Source organism: Delphinapterus leucas, chromosome 20 (assembly GCF_059928025.1).
Source record: "Delphinapterus leucas isolate spDelLeu-1000000601 "Yukka" chromosome 20, BTC_Dleu_Yukka2, whole genome shotgun sequence".
Taxonomy (NCBI): Eukaryota; Metazoa; Chordata; class Mammalia; order Artiodactyla; family Monodontidae; genus Delphinapterus; species Delphinapterus leucas.
The window spans coordinates 7582722-7596318 of NC_143148.1; the positions used below are offsets into that span (position 1 = coordinate 7582722).

The 13597-nt window shown below is 48.0% G+C and overlaps 1 protein-coding gene across 1 annotated transcript; it reads right to left on the bottom strand.

Moving 5' to 3' along the window:
* Positions 1-8372: 8372 nt before the first annotated feature.
* Positions 8373-12229, bottom strand: DKKL1 (dickkopf like acrosomal protein 1). The gene is made up of 5 exons (XM_022585106.3): positions 12059-12229; positions 11603-11777; positions 11034-11180; positions 10820-10912; positions 8373-8773 (listed from the first exon to the last, which is right to left on the bottom strand). Exons 2-5 carry the CDS (start codon positions 11756-11758, stop codon positions 8462-8464), a joined length of 708 nt encoding a protein of 235 aa, XP_022440814.2. The 5' UTR covers positions 11759-11777; positions 12059-12229; the 3' UTR covers positions 8373-8461.
* Positions 12230-13597: the final 1368 nt, after the last annotated feature.

Here is a 13597-nt window from a genome sequence, read left to right on the forward strand (position 1 = left end):
TCACTTTGCTCTCCACTGGCCGACCTCCATGTCCCTCACGGCCCATATAGAGACTCAGCATCTTCCCATGGTCCTCCCAGGCCCAGACTCGCAGCTCCTCTGGGGAGCCTTCCTTGAGTGCCTAGAGCAGTTAGGGACTCCCTCCCTTGTGCCCTGACAGTGCCCTGTCCTGCTTCCATCATACCCAGGTTGACCATACGACTTACTGTCCCAACTCCAGGACACTTTCAAGAGTGAAAGTGTGAATAATGTGAATAATGACAACAGACAATGGTGCCCATATAAGGCTGAACTGGGCACACTGGGGCACACGGTCAACATACGGTCACCTGGGGCCTGTCTGTCCTCACCCCACCCACTCAGCCCCCCCTTTCCTCACCAAGTACTCCCCACGCCCTGCTCCCCCTGGTGCCAGACGGGAGTCCACAGCTGTGGAGTGCACACTTCCTGGTGGCTTTTAGAAGGTCCTAGAAAAAGGGGTCTTTCAAGAGAGACCCTTCCAGAGTGTGGACCAGGCTGGGGGGTGCAGAAGGGGGGTGACGGCTGTGGGGCCTGAGTGGGGAAGGGTCCCTGCGAGCGAGGGTGCTGACAGGCCCTGGGAGCCTCTGACAGGGCTTGGGGGACACACTCCTGGTGAGGGACCGAGGGAGGCTCTGGTGGGGGACCGAGGGAGGCTCTGGTGGACCTCAGGGGTCTTTGACGGGGAGATTCTGGCAGGAGGAGGACCCAAGCAAGCATTGTGGGGATTTCAAGGGGGTCTCTGACTGGATTTCTGGGGAGTCTCCGGATTTCGGGGGAGGGCGTCTCTAACAGGATTTTGGAGGGGAATCTGACAGGATTTTTGGTTTCTGGGGACCTCTGGCAGGACTTGGGGGGAGGGTTCTGATAGGAGTTGGGAGGAGCGAAACAGGGTTTGGGGGGGTGTCTCTGACAGGCTCTGAGGGAGAAGTCTGACAGAATTTCTAGAAGATTCTGACAGGATTTCAGGGGTCATCTACAAGATTTCCTGGGGGGTTCCTTTCAGTATTTCTGAGGGGATCTGGTCAGGATTTCAAAGAGACTTTTAACAAGCCTTGGAAGGCCCTGATATTGGGGACTCTCCCGTAGGATTTGGGGGCTCTGCCAGGATTTCAGGAGGGGTTCTGACTCGGCTGGTCCGGGGAACCTCGACACGGCCAGGGCGCACCTGAGGCCACGTCCCAGTCTAGGGACACAGCTGAGGGCCACGAACGACAAACAAACGGCACCTGGGTTGTTGAGGAGAGGCGCGTGCGTTGCGCCCGCCCGGAAAAGCAAAGGCGGCGGGGTGGGATCGAGAGCGCGCGCGGCGTCTCAGAGCTCCTCCCCCGACGCAGGCGCACACGGGGGCCAGGCGTGCGCGGGTGTAGTCGGTTACCTGTAAGGCCGCGCATGCGTGGGGCTGCCGGGGCGCGCGACCGGTCTCGTGAAGCGGGCGCATGCGTATCGGCCGAGCGGGCGAAGGGTGAAGGGACTACAGCTGCCGGGAGAGGGCGGTGGGGGCTGCGTCACCTGCGCTGGAATCTTCTCTACGCCCTCAAGCTTAGGTGAAATGGGCCCAAGCAAGGGAGCGTTGGCCTGAGGGACCCCTGGTCCATCCCCCACTTCTTATCAGTCAGCAAGCCGTCCCCCTTTTGCCCTCTGTTCCGTGCCAGGTTGCCGGTCACCGTCACAATGATGCCCTGCCCTGTCCTGCCTCACCACTCCCGTGCCTTTTTGTGGCTCCAGTCACCATGTATTAATAGGTCCCCGAAGGATTCTTTCCCAAACCGTTTTATTCATTCCTTTTAGGAGAGAGTGGAGGAAAAATAGCCTCAGCTTTTCTGGCTAGAGCGAGGAAGAGAATTATATCCCAAATTGACTCCTAAGGAGGGGCATTAGGGGTAAAAGATGTCCCACGCATTCAGCCTCTTTGCTAGCCTAGACACAGAAAAGGAATCATTTTGCATTCTTCCGTTCATCCCATCCTTATTCATTCAAGTGTTACTTCCTCAGAGAGGCTTTCCTCTGACACACTGCCTGTAATTCAGACCCCCCCATCTCTCTACTTACTCTTTTTTATTGGTCCTCGTGGCACGTCTCGCCACGTGACATATTCTATATTTGTGTACTGTCTTTGTCACCCCTCACTGGAATGTGAGCCCTGAGCAGCAGGAGGCTGTTTGGGGACTAGAACATGGCTGGCCCAGTGTGGGCGCTCAAAATTTTTCGTTGAGTGAATGAATGAAGGGACAGAATCCGTGCCTGGTAACTACTGGTCAGTGTTAGAGTGATGATAAGGCTGGAGTCAGACGTTCTTGGGTTTGAATTTTGGCTCCATCACTTCCTACCTGTAACCTTGGCACAATGGCTTACCCTCTCTGAGCCTCAGTTTTCCTCCCAGAAATGGAGATAATAATTGATTCTTAGGTTACCTTGAGGACTTAAGGTGGTAATCCTTGTTAATTGATAGTTATTATTTTGGCTATTAGGTGGCAGCTTGTTATAAGACCTGGGAAAGAACCTGTTTGACAGGTGATGTGGTGAATGGTTAACAGTGTGAGATAGGGAATCAGACAAACCTAGTGCCATTGCTCTGTGACTTTGGCAAGTGATTTCACCTCTCTGAACCTCTCAGCTTCTTCCCTAAAATGGGAACAAGTAATATCCACCCTATGGGGTCTTATGAGAGTTCAATAAGAATGTTTGCCTAGAGTTTTCTTAGCCCTGGCTGGTAAGTGTTGGACATCGTTAACTTTATTAGTATAATTTCATTCTTTCATTTTATTCCTTCAGTATTTCTTGTTTTTTTTCCTTTTTTTGAGGAAAATAATTCTGTAAAACCTAAAATAATTAAAAAACCATTTTATAGTGTAGTTATACATAAAGTACTAAATCTTAAGTTATGCCTCAATTAAATTTTTATAGAGTAATACATTAATGAAACCATCCATATAAAAAAAGAGAGTATTGCCTGCAGCCCAGAAATCTTCACACTTCCTCTTAATCATTACCCCCCAAAGGTAACCGCCTTGAATTATGGCCTCTTTTGCTCAACGTTATATTTATAGAATTCATCATGTAGCAGTAGGTCATTTATTTCACTGCTGTGTAATATTCCATTGTATGAATACGCTACAACTGAATCATTTTACTCTCGATGGACATTGGGTTGTTTCTGCTTTTTGGCAATTATGTATACTGTTACTATGAATTATTTATCCAGATTTTCTTTAATTACTCTCAGTAATGTCAGAGATCTAGCAAATCTTTTGTTAGGTTTATTCGTAGGTATTTTGTTTGTTTTGCTAATGCAAATCATATTTTTAAAAATTGCATTAAAAATCTTTTTGTTCCTAATGTTTAGGAATATAATTGATTAGGGTATATTAATCTTATACACAGTGAAGGGTAGCAGAATATGCCACCCCAAAATATCCAACTATGGCATAAGGATCATTTTGAACTGAACACAATTGAGAAGAAGCAGATACAAGAAAAGCTCTCTGCCCTTCCCTATTTGCCTAAAAGCTGGATATAAATTTGTTTTGTTTGTTTGTTTGTCTTTTGACAGCACCATGTGGCTTGCGGGATCTTAGTTCCCTGATGAGGGATGGAACCCATGTCCCCTGCAGTGGAAGGTCGGAGTCCTAACCACTGGACCACCAGGGAATCCCCATGGATATAAATTTGTAAAGGTGTTCCCTCTCCCCTCTCTACCAGGAAGGACAAAAGTTAATAACTCTAGACCCTTGTCCACCCAGACACAGCACCAGCAGTCTCCCCAAGGGTACCCCCTACCCTTGTTGCTAACAGCATAGATTACTTTTGCTTGTTTTCATACTCCGTATAAGTGGAACCATATAGTATGTACGCTTTTGTGATCTGGTTCTTTTGCTCAATTGTTGTGAAATTCAGCTATACAGTTGCATAGTTGCATAGTTGTAGATCAGGAAATCTTTGCCTTTATTGGGAGTATTTAGTTCCAGTTACTTAAAAAAAAACCCTTCATTTTGAAAAACCTCAAATATATACAAAGTGAGCAGAACAAAGCCCCATGTATCCAACACCCAGCTTTAATAATGGTCAACATTCTGCCATTCTCTTATTTATACCTGTACCCTCATCCCACTTTATATTGTTATTTATTTTTTTTAACGTTTCTTATTTTCAGGTAAACTTTACACGTGTTAAAATGCACGAGTCTTAACGGAACAATTCTGATAAAGTTCCATTTAGTTTTAATGTAATACTGATATTTTTCTTTAGATCTACCATTTTGCTATTTGTTATATATTTCCCCCATCTAATCTGTTCTGTGTATTCTCTTCTTTTCTGGCTTTCTTTTATATTAGTCAAGTTTTTTGTTTTTTTTTTCTCTTCTGTTATGTTTTATTCTTCTTCTTCTGTTATGTTTATGGTTATGTTCTTTTATTTTTTTGGTGGTTTTCCTAGAGACTACCATAGGCATCCTTGGCTTATTAGAGTTCTACTTTAAATTAGTACTTTTATCATTTCTTGGACTACGTGAGGACCTAACGACACTTTAATTCCATTTAGCTCCTCCTGCCTGTTGTCTTGCATTTTATTTATTTAATTAATTTATTTATTTTGGCTGCACCGAGCAGCTTGTGGGATCTTAGTTCCCCGACAGGGGATTGAACCTGGGCCCTTGGCAGTGAGAGCACCGAGTCCTAACCACAGGAATTCCCTGTTGTTCATTTTAATTCTGCATATATTTTAAATTCCACAAGATATTATTGTTATTGTTTTAAGCAGTCAGTATTCACTTAGATTTGGCACATACTTACCTCAGGGTTCTTTGTATCTCCCCTCATTACTGAACTTTCATCTGGAGGCATTTCCTCCTACCTGACAAACTCTAGCATTTCTTTTTGTGCAGGACTGCTGCTGATAAATGTTTCGTTTCAGTTTGTCTGAAAAAAATGTCTTTATTTTCCCATTACTTTTTTTTTTTTTTGGCTGCATTGAGTCCTAGTTGTGGCGTGTGGGCTCTCTCATTGAGGCGTGCAAGCTCAGTAGTTGTGATGCATGGGCTTAGCTGCCCTGGAGCGTGTGGGAACCTAGTTCCCCAACCAGGGATTGAACCCGTGTTGCCTGCATTGGAAGGTGGATTCTTTTCCACTGGACCACCGGGGAAGTCCCTTTGCCATTACTTTTGAAGGATGTTTTCACTGGGTATGATATTCTAGATTGACGATGGCTTTCTTTCAGCCTTTTGACTGTGTCATTGAATTGTTTTCTGACTTCCATTTTTTTTTCCTATTTACAAGTCAGCTGTCTGTCTTATTTCCTCTTTGAAGTAAAGTGTCCTTTTCCTTTGGCTGCTTTCAAGGTTTGTTGTTGTTTTAGGTTTTCATAGGTTTTAATGTGATATGCCTAAGTGTGGTTTCTTTGTGTTTATTCTGCTTGGGGTTCCTAAAGCTTGAATCTGTGAGTTGATGTCTCATCAACTTTGTAAAATTCTTGGCTAGTGTCTCTTCAAATGTTGCTTAGTACTCTTTCTCTTTTCTCTCTACTTCTAGGACTTCAATATATGTTTGAAAGGCTTTTTCACCATGACCAGTATGTCTCATATGTCTTTTGTATATTTTCCATCCTTTTTCACTGATTCAGTCTGGCTATTTCTACTGACCTCTTTCCCACTGTGTCTAATCTGCTGTAAAACCCATCTGCTGAATTTTTAATTTATTTATAAGTTCTAAAATTTACACTGGATTCCATCTCCTCCCCCCCCACTTTTTAGGTTCCGGTTCTCTGATGAAATTCTCCATCTTTTCATCTATTTTTTTGAGCATATTAATCATAGTTACCTTAAGGTCTGTGTCTGATAATGCCGTATCTGGATCACCTATGGATGCATACTTCTATTGATCTACAGACAGGGAAACATCGATTTCCCCAGATGCCAGGTGTGGTTAAGGTTATGGAATCCCCATGGACTGCTAGAGGGAGTAGACTTGTCAGAACATTTTACCTAATCAAAATAGGTAGATGCATCCCCTACAACCCAGCAATTCTTTTCTGGTTATAGCTCCCCAGATCCCTCCTGCCCTCCTTCTGGACCACAGGGGGACATATATACTAATGTTTATTGTAGCATTATTTGTAATGGTGAGAAGTCAGAAGCAATTCAGTTGTGTATCACTGAGAGTGTGGAAAGGTTACATGTGGTGAAGACTGACCATGGAATTTATTCAGTGGATTGGATGGATATTGGATGTACCAATGCAATATGGAGGAGTCTTAAAGAAGGTGCTAAAAAAAAAAGCCCCATAAGAATGACGTGTGTAATACCACCTATGGAAATTACAAATACATGCATAAAAAGGAATGATCATATTTAGCAAGAATATGTACTGTTAGAAGCTGATGTGTGTCCTTCCAAAAATTCATATGTTGAAGCCCTACCCACTGGTACTTCAGAATACAATCATATTTGGAGACAGATCTTCAAAGAGATTATTAAATTAAGAGGAGGTCTCTAAGATGGGCCCTAATCCAGTATGACTGATGTCCTTACAAGAGGAGGAAATTTGGACGCAGACATGTGCGTGCATGGGAAAAGACCACGTGAAGACACAAAGAAAAGATGGCCATCTGTAAGTCAGGGAGAGAGGCCTCAGAAGACACCTAACTGGCCGACACCTTGATGTCAGACTTCTACCTCCAGAACTGTGAGAAAATAAAATTCTGTTGTTTAAGTCACCCAGTCTGTGGTTTTTCTTATGGCGGTCCTAGCCGACTAATACACTTACCAAAAACACAAGAAATAGTGTCAATGGTGGGAAAGTGAATGGGACTGGGGGGGTGGGGAGAGAAGGTATGGAAAGGCCAGTCAAGTTCTGATATTCTCCATGAGGACATATTGATGCTTATTTGGAATAATCAAAAACCTATTTTTTTTCAAAAGGAAATTCTCTTTTATTTATGCCCACACATTGCTAATTTCCTGAATGTGCTGAGTCTCTCTGTGGGGTGATCCAACCCTGAACCCGGGCTTCGAGGGAGAAAGTGCATGTTGTGTCTGCACCCCTACAAGACGCAGCACCATGAAGACCCTCATGTGCCTTCTCAATTTTTTTTTTTTGCCCCCACAGCATGGCGTACGGGATCCTAGTTCCCCAATGAGGGATCGAACCTGTGCCCCCTGCAGTGGAAGTGTGGAGTCCTGACCACTGGACCGCCAGGGAACTCCGTCAATGGTGGGTCTTGAGAGAGGGGTCTTGGAGGGAATAGGGGCGTGCTCTGAGGATGGGGGATGGGGGCACAGTGGCAGGGCACCCAAGACAGGGTCTCTGAGCTTCCAGGTTTGGCTGAGGCAGCAGGCCTGGCTTGCAGAGTTAGAGTCTGAGGTGACGCTCATAGAGGGACAGACAGAGGGACAAAGGGAGAGAGACACAGAGCAATTCGAGATGGAGTCAGCATGTAAATTGAGTGTCAGGGAATGAAAAGACAAAGATGAGAGAATGGAGACAGGTGGATGTAACAGAGATGGGGCTGGAAACACAGACTTGGGGGCTGGAGGTGACAGGGTCTGGACAGAATAATGGCCTCCCAAAGATGGCCCCTGTCTAATTCATGGAACCTGTTTAATATGTTGTCCAGGTGGGCTCAATCCAATCCCATGAGCCCTTCAAGGCAGAGAACTCTCTCCTGCTGGAAGAGGAAGAGGAACACATAAGGGAGATGGGGCAGAAGGGAAATACAGAGAGATTCCACGCGTGAGATTTGAAGTATGGGATCCACATGCAAAAACCGGAGAGAGACCTCTAGGAACTAAGTGTGGGTGGCCCAGGTGACAGCCAGCAAGGAAGCAGGGACCTCAGTTCAACCCCAAGGGACTTGATTGTGCCAACAACCTGAATGATCTTCGAAGCAGAGCTGTCCCAGAGCCTCCAGGTAAGAACCCCGCTGGCTAACACCTTGATGTTGCCCTTGTGATACCTGCACAGAGGACCAGCCCAGCCGTCCTGGATTTCTGACCTGTAGACCAGTGAGAGGATACATTTGTGTTGTTTTAAGTTGCTACATTAGCGGTCATTTTTTGCAGCAGTAACAGGAAACTAATGCAAGGGCAGAGTGGACAGACAGGACTCGAGTGAAAGAGCTGGGAGCTGGAGGGCAGACAGAGCTGGAGGTGACAGGGATGGGGACTGAGGATACTGATGGGGCTGGAGGTCACAGAGTTGCTCAGTCAGAAGACAGATGGCGTCTGAATCAGTAAACAACACAGAGACATTGGCAGGAACTAACATCTCAGCCAGATGTCATGCTGAAGGTTAAGGTTGGGGGGACTTGCCATGGCTTGGCTGGCTGAGGCCTGAGGACAGATCTCCAAAGGAGACAGTGCTGCTGGATGTAAGAAAAAGTTTAATTTCCATATGGTGCCTGGGGTGGGGTCTGGTGGGGGGGTACATGCAGGTGTTCCCTGGTCCCCCCACTATAACTGCTGGGAGGGCCTGAGGATATACAGGAAGTGGGTCTTGCGGGCAGGCAGCCTGGCATGAGAGGAGCTCTGGGTCCCCTGTTCGAGGACGTCCTCGCGGGTCCCCTCTCGGAGCCCATCCCGGATGGCCTGCAGGCGGTGTCGCTTCTCACTGAGCCAGTGGTCGCTCTCCTGGGCATCCTGGTGGGACCTCCGCCGTGGCAGCTTCATGATCCAGAAGGCCATTCGGGGGTGGGGTTCCGGGTGGAAGCTGTCCACGGCCTTTGGGACAGGCACCAGGGCCTCCTTCTCCTCTATCTTGGGTACCTGGTGAAGAGGGACAAGGAGACCCTCTCAAACTCCAAGTGACAGCCTCAAGGTGCTCCCCTGGCATACTCAACCCACTTTGCCACCTATGGGGGGCTTTGGGAATTAAAAGCTCACCCTGCAGCTTACAAAACACTCGGGTTTATAAGCGCTTTAGAATTAAAAATACTCTGAGGTTTATAGAATACTCTGGGTTTGAAAACACATTTTGGAGGTTTCAGAAGCACTTTAGGATTAAGCATTCCCCGAGGTTTAGAAAGCAGTTTGAAATGTACAAAGCACTTTGGGATTAAAGAATCATGACTACAGTTGCAACATGTGATCCTTGACTGAATCCTGGATCAAACATCAATCACATCAGCTCTTGTGGACAGCTTTTGGTCCAGCAGGGACATTTCAATGTCTGTTCGGTCCTTGCTACTCAAAGTGAGGGTTGTGGACCAGCAGCGTCAGCATCACTTGGGAGCTTGTTAGACATGCAAATGAGCGGGCCCTACCCCATCCAGACCTACTGAATCAAGAGTCTACATTTCAGTACGTTGAGGTTTGGGAAGCCCCATAGGAGATGGTTACAGGTTGAATTGTGTCTCCCCCACTCTCCAACTCATATGTTGAGGTCCATTAGGACCCTAGTAGCTCAGAATGTAATCTCGTTTGGAAATAGGGTCACTATGTAGTTTTCATTAGTTAAGATGAGGTCATTAGAGTGGGCTCTAATCTGACTGGTGTTCTTATGCAAAGGGGAAATCTGGACATAGAAATGCACATAGGGAGAACCCCATGCAAAGATGAAGGCAGAGATGGGGATGATGCCTCAACCTGCCAAGGAATGCTAAAGAATTGTCAGCAAACCACCAGAAGCTAGGGAAGAGGAATGGAACGGATTCTCCCCAACAGCTCTCTGAAGGAACCAACCCTGCTGACACCTTGATCTTGGACATCTAGCCTCCAGAACCGTGAGACAATACATGTCTGTTGTTTAAGCCACCCAATCTGTGGGACTTCACTACGGCAGCCCTAGCAAACTAATACAGAGATAATAGTCTGATTTCTTGGGTGTAAAAATGGGACTACGGTAACACACAAGCGAATGCATTATTCTTAGGAGATATCTGCTGAAGGATTTAGGGGTGAAGTGTCATGATGTCAATAATTTACTGTCATATGGTTCAAAAATAAAAAAGTAAAAAGAAAGTCAGTATGGTAAAATGTTAACAAGTGGTGAAACTAGGCCAGTGGTTTTCAACCCAAGTCTGGAGACATTTTTGGTTGTCACAACTGGAGGGGGTGTGGGTGCTACTTCCATCTAGTGGGTAGAGGCAGGGATGCTGCTAAACATCGTATAGGGCACGGGACAGCCCCCTACAACAAAAAATTATCCAGCCCCAAATGCCAATGGTGCTGATGTTGAGAAACCCTGCTCTGTGGAAAAGTGGATACAGGTTTATGGTACTATTGTTTTTGCAACTTTTCTGTAGATTTGAAATCTTTAAAATAAAAAACTGGGAGTGTGTGTGGGAGAACCATGTGGGTTTGCCAAGCACTTGAGTGTTCTTACAACATTTTAGGATCAAAAAATAAGCACTTTGTGATTAGAATCACTCTTAGAGGTTTACGAAGGTGAGATACACAGAGCATTTGGGGTTCATAAAGTACTTAGGAATTATTAAAAATCACATTTTGATGTTTACAAGGGAGAGATTTACCAAGCACTTTGGGATAGATTAAAAAATCCTTGGAGGTTTGCAGAGCACTTTGAGATCAAAACACACTTTGAGGTTCACGAGGGTGAATCTTACCAAACACTTGGAATGAAAAGCACTGTCTGGCTTACAAAACCCTCTGGGGTTTGAAGCAAGCAAGGATGTACTCTGAGGTTGTAAACCTCATTTCTGAGGGCTGGTTAGTCCCTTTTGACAGATGATAAAACTGAGGCCCAGAGAGAGGGTGTCCAGCACAGAGGGAGTGGGAGAGTCAATTCATCTTTTCCTCCTAAACTACAGAAAGTGTTTGGGCTTGGACACTTTGCTGGGGGCGTGTCCTAACCTTCCAGTCACCCTGCAAGCTCCCCTCTCCTGGCTCGATGGATGCCACCACCTTCTCAGAGATCAGCACCTCTCCTGTCTTGTTGTTGGTCACCTGTGAGGAACCAAAGAAGAGTAAGAAAAAACTTCTTTCCTCCTATGCCCTTCTCCCTGACAGATACTGCAGCATGAGGGATCTTAGGGAGACTCCAGGAGGGACTTCCTGGCATAGGCACCTTGTCAATCTGGAGGTGGCTGGAGAGAGTTTTGTTTCCCAGCCTGTGCTTCTGGTTCTCTTCTTGGTGGTAGTTCCTAGGGAGGCCCCGGAAGTCCATAGGAGCAGAGAAGAAGCTGTCCATGCCCCGCAGCAGGTCATCCTGGGGCTGGGGGAGGAATTGATGAGCTGCTGGACCTCCGGACTCCCCAGGACATCTTGGCAGGATCCTTGGCAGGATCCCCTTCTCTCTCCATCCTCTGACCCTTAGGGCCTAACCAGGTCACCTCCTATTCCCATCTGTCCCATTACTTTCCTATTCCTGCCTCCATCTGTCTTCTGTCTCTCTGTCCCCATCCCTCTCTCCGCCTGTCTGTCTGTCTCTCTGCCTGTCTCCCTCCCTCTCTTCCTATCTCTCGGTCTCCCTGTTGCACGCTCTCTCTGTCCCTTGACTCCTCTTTCTATCTTTCTATCTGGCCGCGACCCGTCTCCCACTCTGTCTCCCTGAACCCCTTCCATCCCTCAGTCACCATCTGCCCCTGTCCCTCTTCTCTGTACCTCTTCTTTTCCCCAACACACGGCAGCGCTTACTTTCAGGAAAAGCCGGGTGAAGGCTTGGAGTAGACTCTGGAGACCTAGAAAACCCGAGGAGCTCTCCTGGGCGTCACCATCGCGGATCGGGGCTGCAGTGGAGGGGGGCACCGAGGCAGAGGGGAGCAGCAACAACAGGACTAGCGGGTGCCACATTGCGGGGCGGGCCGGGAGGCTATGGCAAGGGCAGGGGTCAGAGCCCCCCCGCCCCCCATAAAGGCTCCGTCCCCTAAGTGCCCACACCCCCACGCTAGACAACAACTCCTTCCTATCCCTGGCCCAGGAACTCCGCACACCCCGCCCATTCCCCCCCCCCTCATCTTCTGCTCCAACCTCCTCCATTGTGTCAGGCCCCTCCCCTCCCCTCAGGCCCGTCTCTTCTGGGCTCTGCCTCACACAACAGATCTCGTTCCTCTTCTTCGCCCACATTCGTATTCAGACCTCGCTCCTCCTCACCTTCTCCCACGCCCTGCCCCTTCTTCTGGGACCCGCCTTTATACTAGACCACAGCCTGGTCACCGGACTCTCAGTCTCTGGCCGTCCACGGACTGTTAAATCCAAACAGTTCTGATCTCGAGCCCAGGCCGGATACCTGGAGCGCTGAATGAGCTCCTCGAGGCCTAGACTCGCCTCTATTGTCTGACCACGCCCCCATTTGCTGACCTCACCCATGAGCCCAGCCCTCTATTGGACAGTCACGCCCTTAAGGGAAGGGCCACGCCCCTTGAGCCAGAGCCGGGCGTTGATTTCAAGTTCACACCCCCCATACTCAGGCCACGCTCCTGTCGGTTGACCTCGGCACTGGAGACCCAGTGTTGCCCCTGTTCTCTGATCGTGGCCATCGTGTCGGAGTCACTCTGCAATCGCAGGTGGCCCCGCCCCTGTCTTAGAGCCACGCCCCCGCACCTAGGCCACGCCTCTGTGCCCCAGATCTTGCCCTTAGCGCCCTCAGTTCCATTCCTAGGCTCTCTCTGCTCATGAAATACCCGCGTCCGAGCAGTCCTTCTGATTATCCCACTGCTTAGTTTTGTATCTATCTCTGAGAGTTTCTCCGTGTCCTTTTTCGTCTTCTCCAGGTTTTGAAACGATTAATACGCTCAATAGAGTGCAATGTAGGGACGCTGAACCCCGAGCCCTCTTCGGTTCCACTAAAAAGCTCCGCCCTCTCAAGAAACCCTAAATCCAGTCCTGTACCACCCTACAAGGAACCCGGGATCCGGGCTCCCTTTTTCCTCAGGACCCAGAGTCTGGACCCCAGCCCCTCTTGTCTCTTGAGTTTGAACACTCAACTCCTCATCTTTAAGGGACCCTTCATCTTTAAGGGGTATAATTACGGGACCCTCATCTTTTTCCTCAGCCACCGAGGCTCTCCCCGGGTCCTGGGAGAGCTGCCACCTCTAGCCCACTAGTGCGTGTGGATGCGGGAGTCTCCACCTTGGTGAACCTCCAATAAACTCCAAGTCGTCTTGTCCACGACCCTTAACTCTGATGAGGTCACAAGGAAACCAATCAATCAAAAGAAATCAGTGGAATTCAATCAAAAACCCATCTCCATACCTCTAGGCTCAAAAATATACTTGACGCTGAACAGGATTCTTTTGTGGTCCTATCAATCACTTCCACATCTCCAACACACAAACTACACTAGAGGGTAGCCAGGAGTCCGGGCCCCCAGACCATTCCTCCTCCAGACTCAGGAATCTTGGCCCCCAGTTTCCTCCTCTCTCAGATACAGACAGGTTTCCTGGTCCCCATCAATCCTCCCTCAGACCCCGGTGTCCAGACCCCCAATTCTCCTCCTCTCTCAGGGATCCAAGCATCAGAATCCCGAAATTCTCACCAGGCCTCAGCTAGACTTCACCTGTCTTTTCCCAAAGCAAAAATCCTCTCCCAGACTGTCACCGTCGGATCCCCCTTCCCGCTGTCCGGCGCCCGGACCCGCCCCCCCTCCGGTCCCTCCCACTTTTCCCAAACAAAGCTCCCGGGCAACTTTCT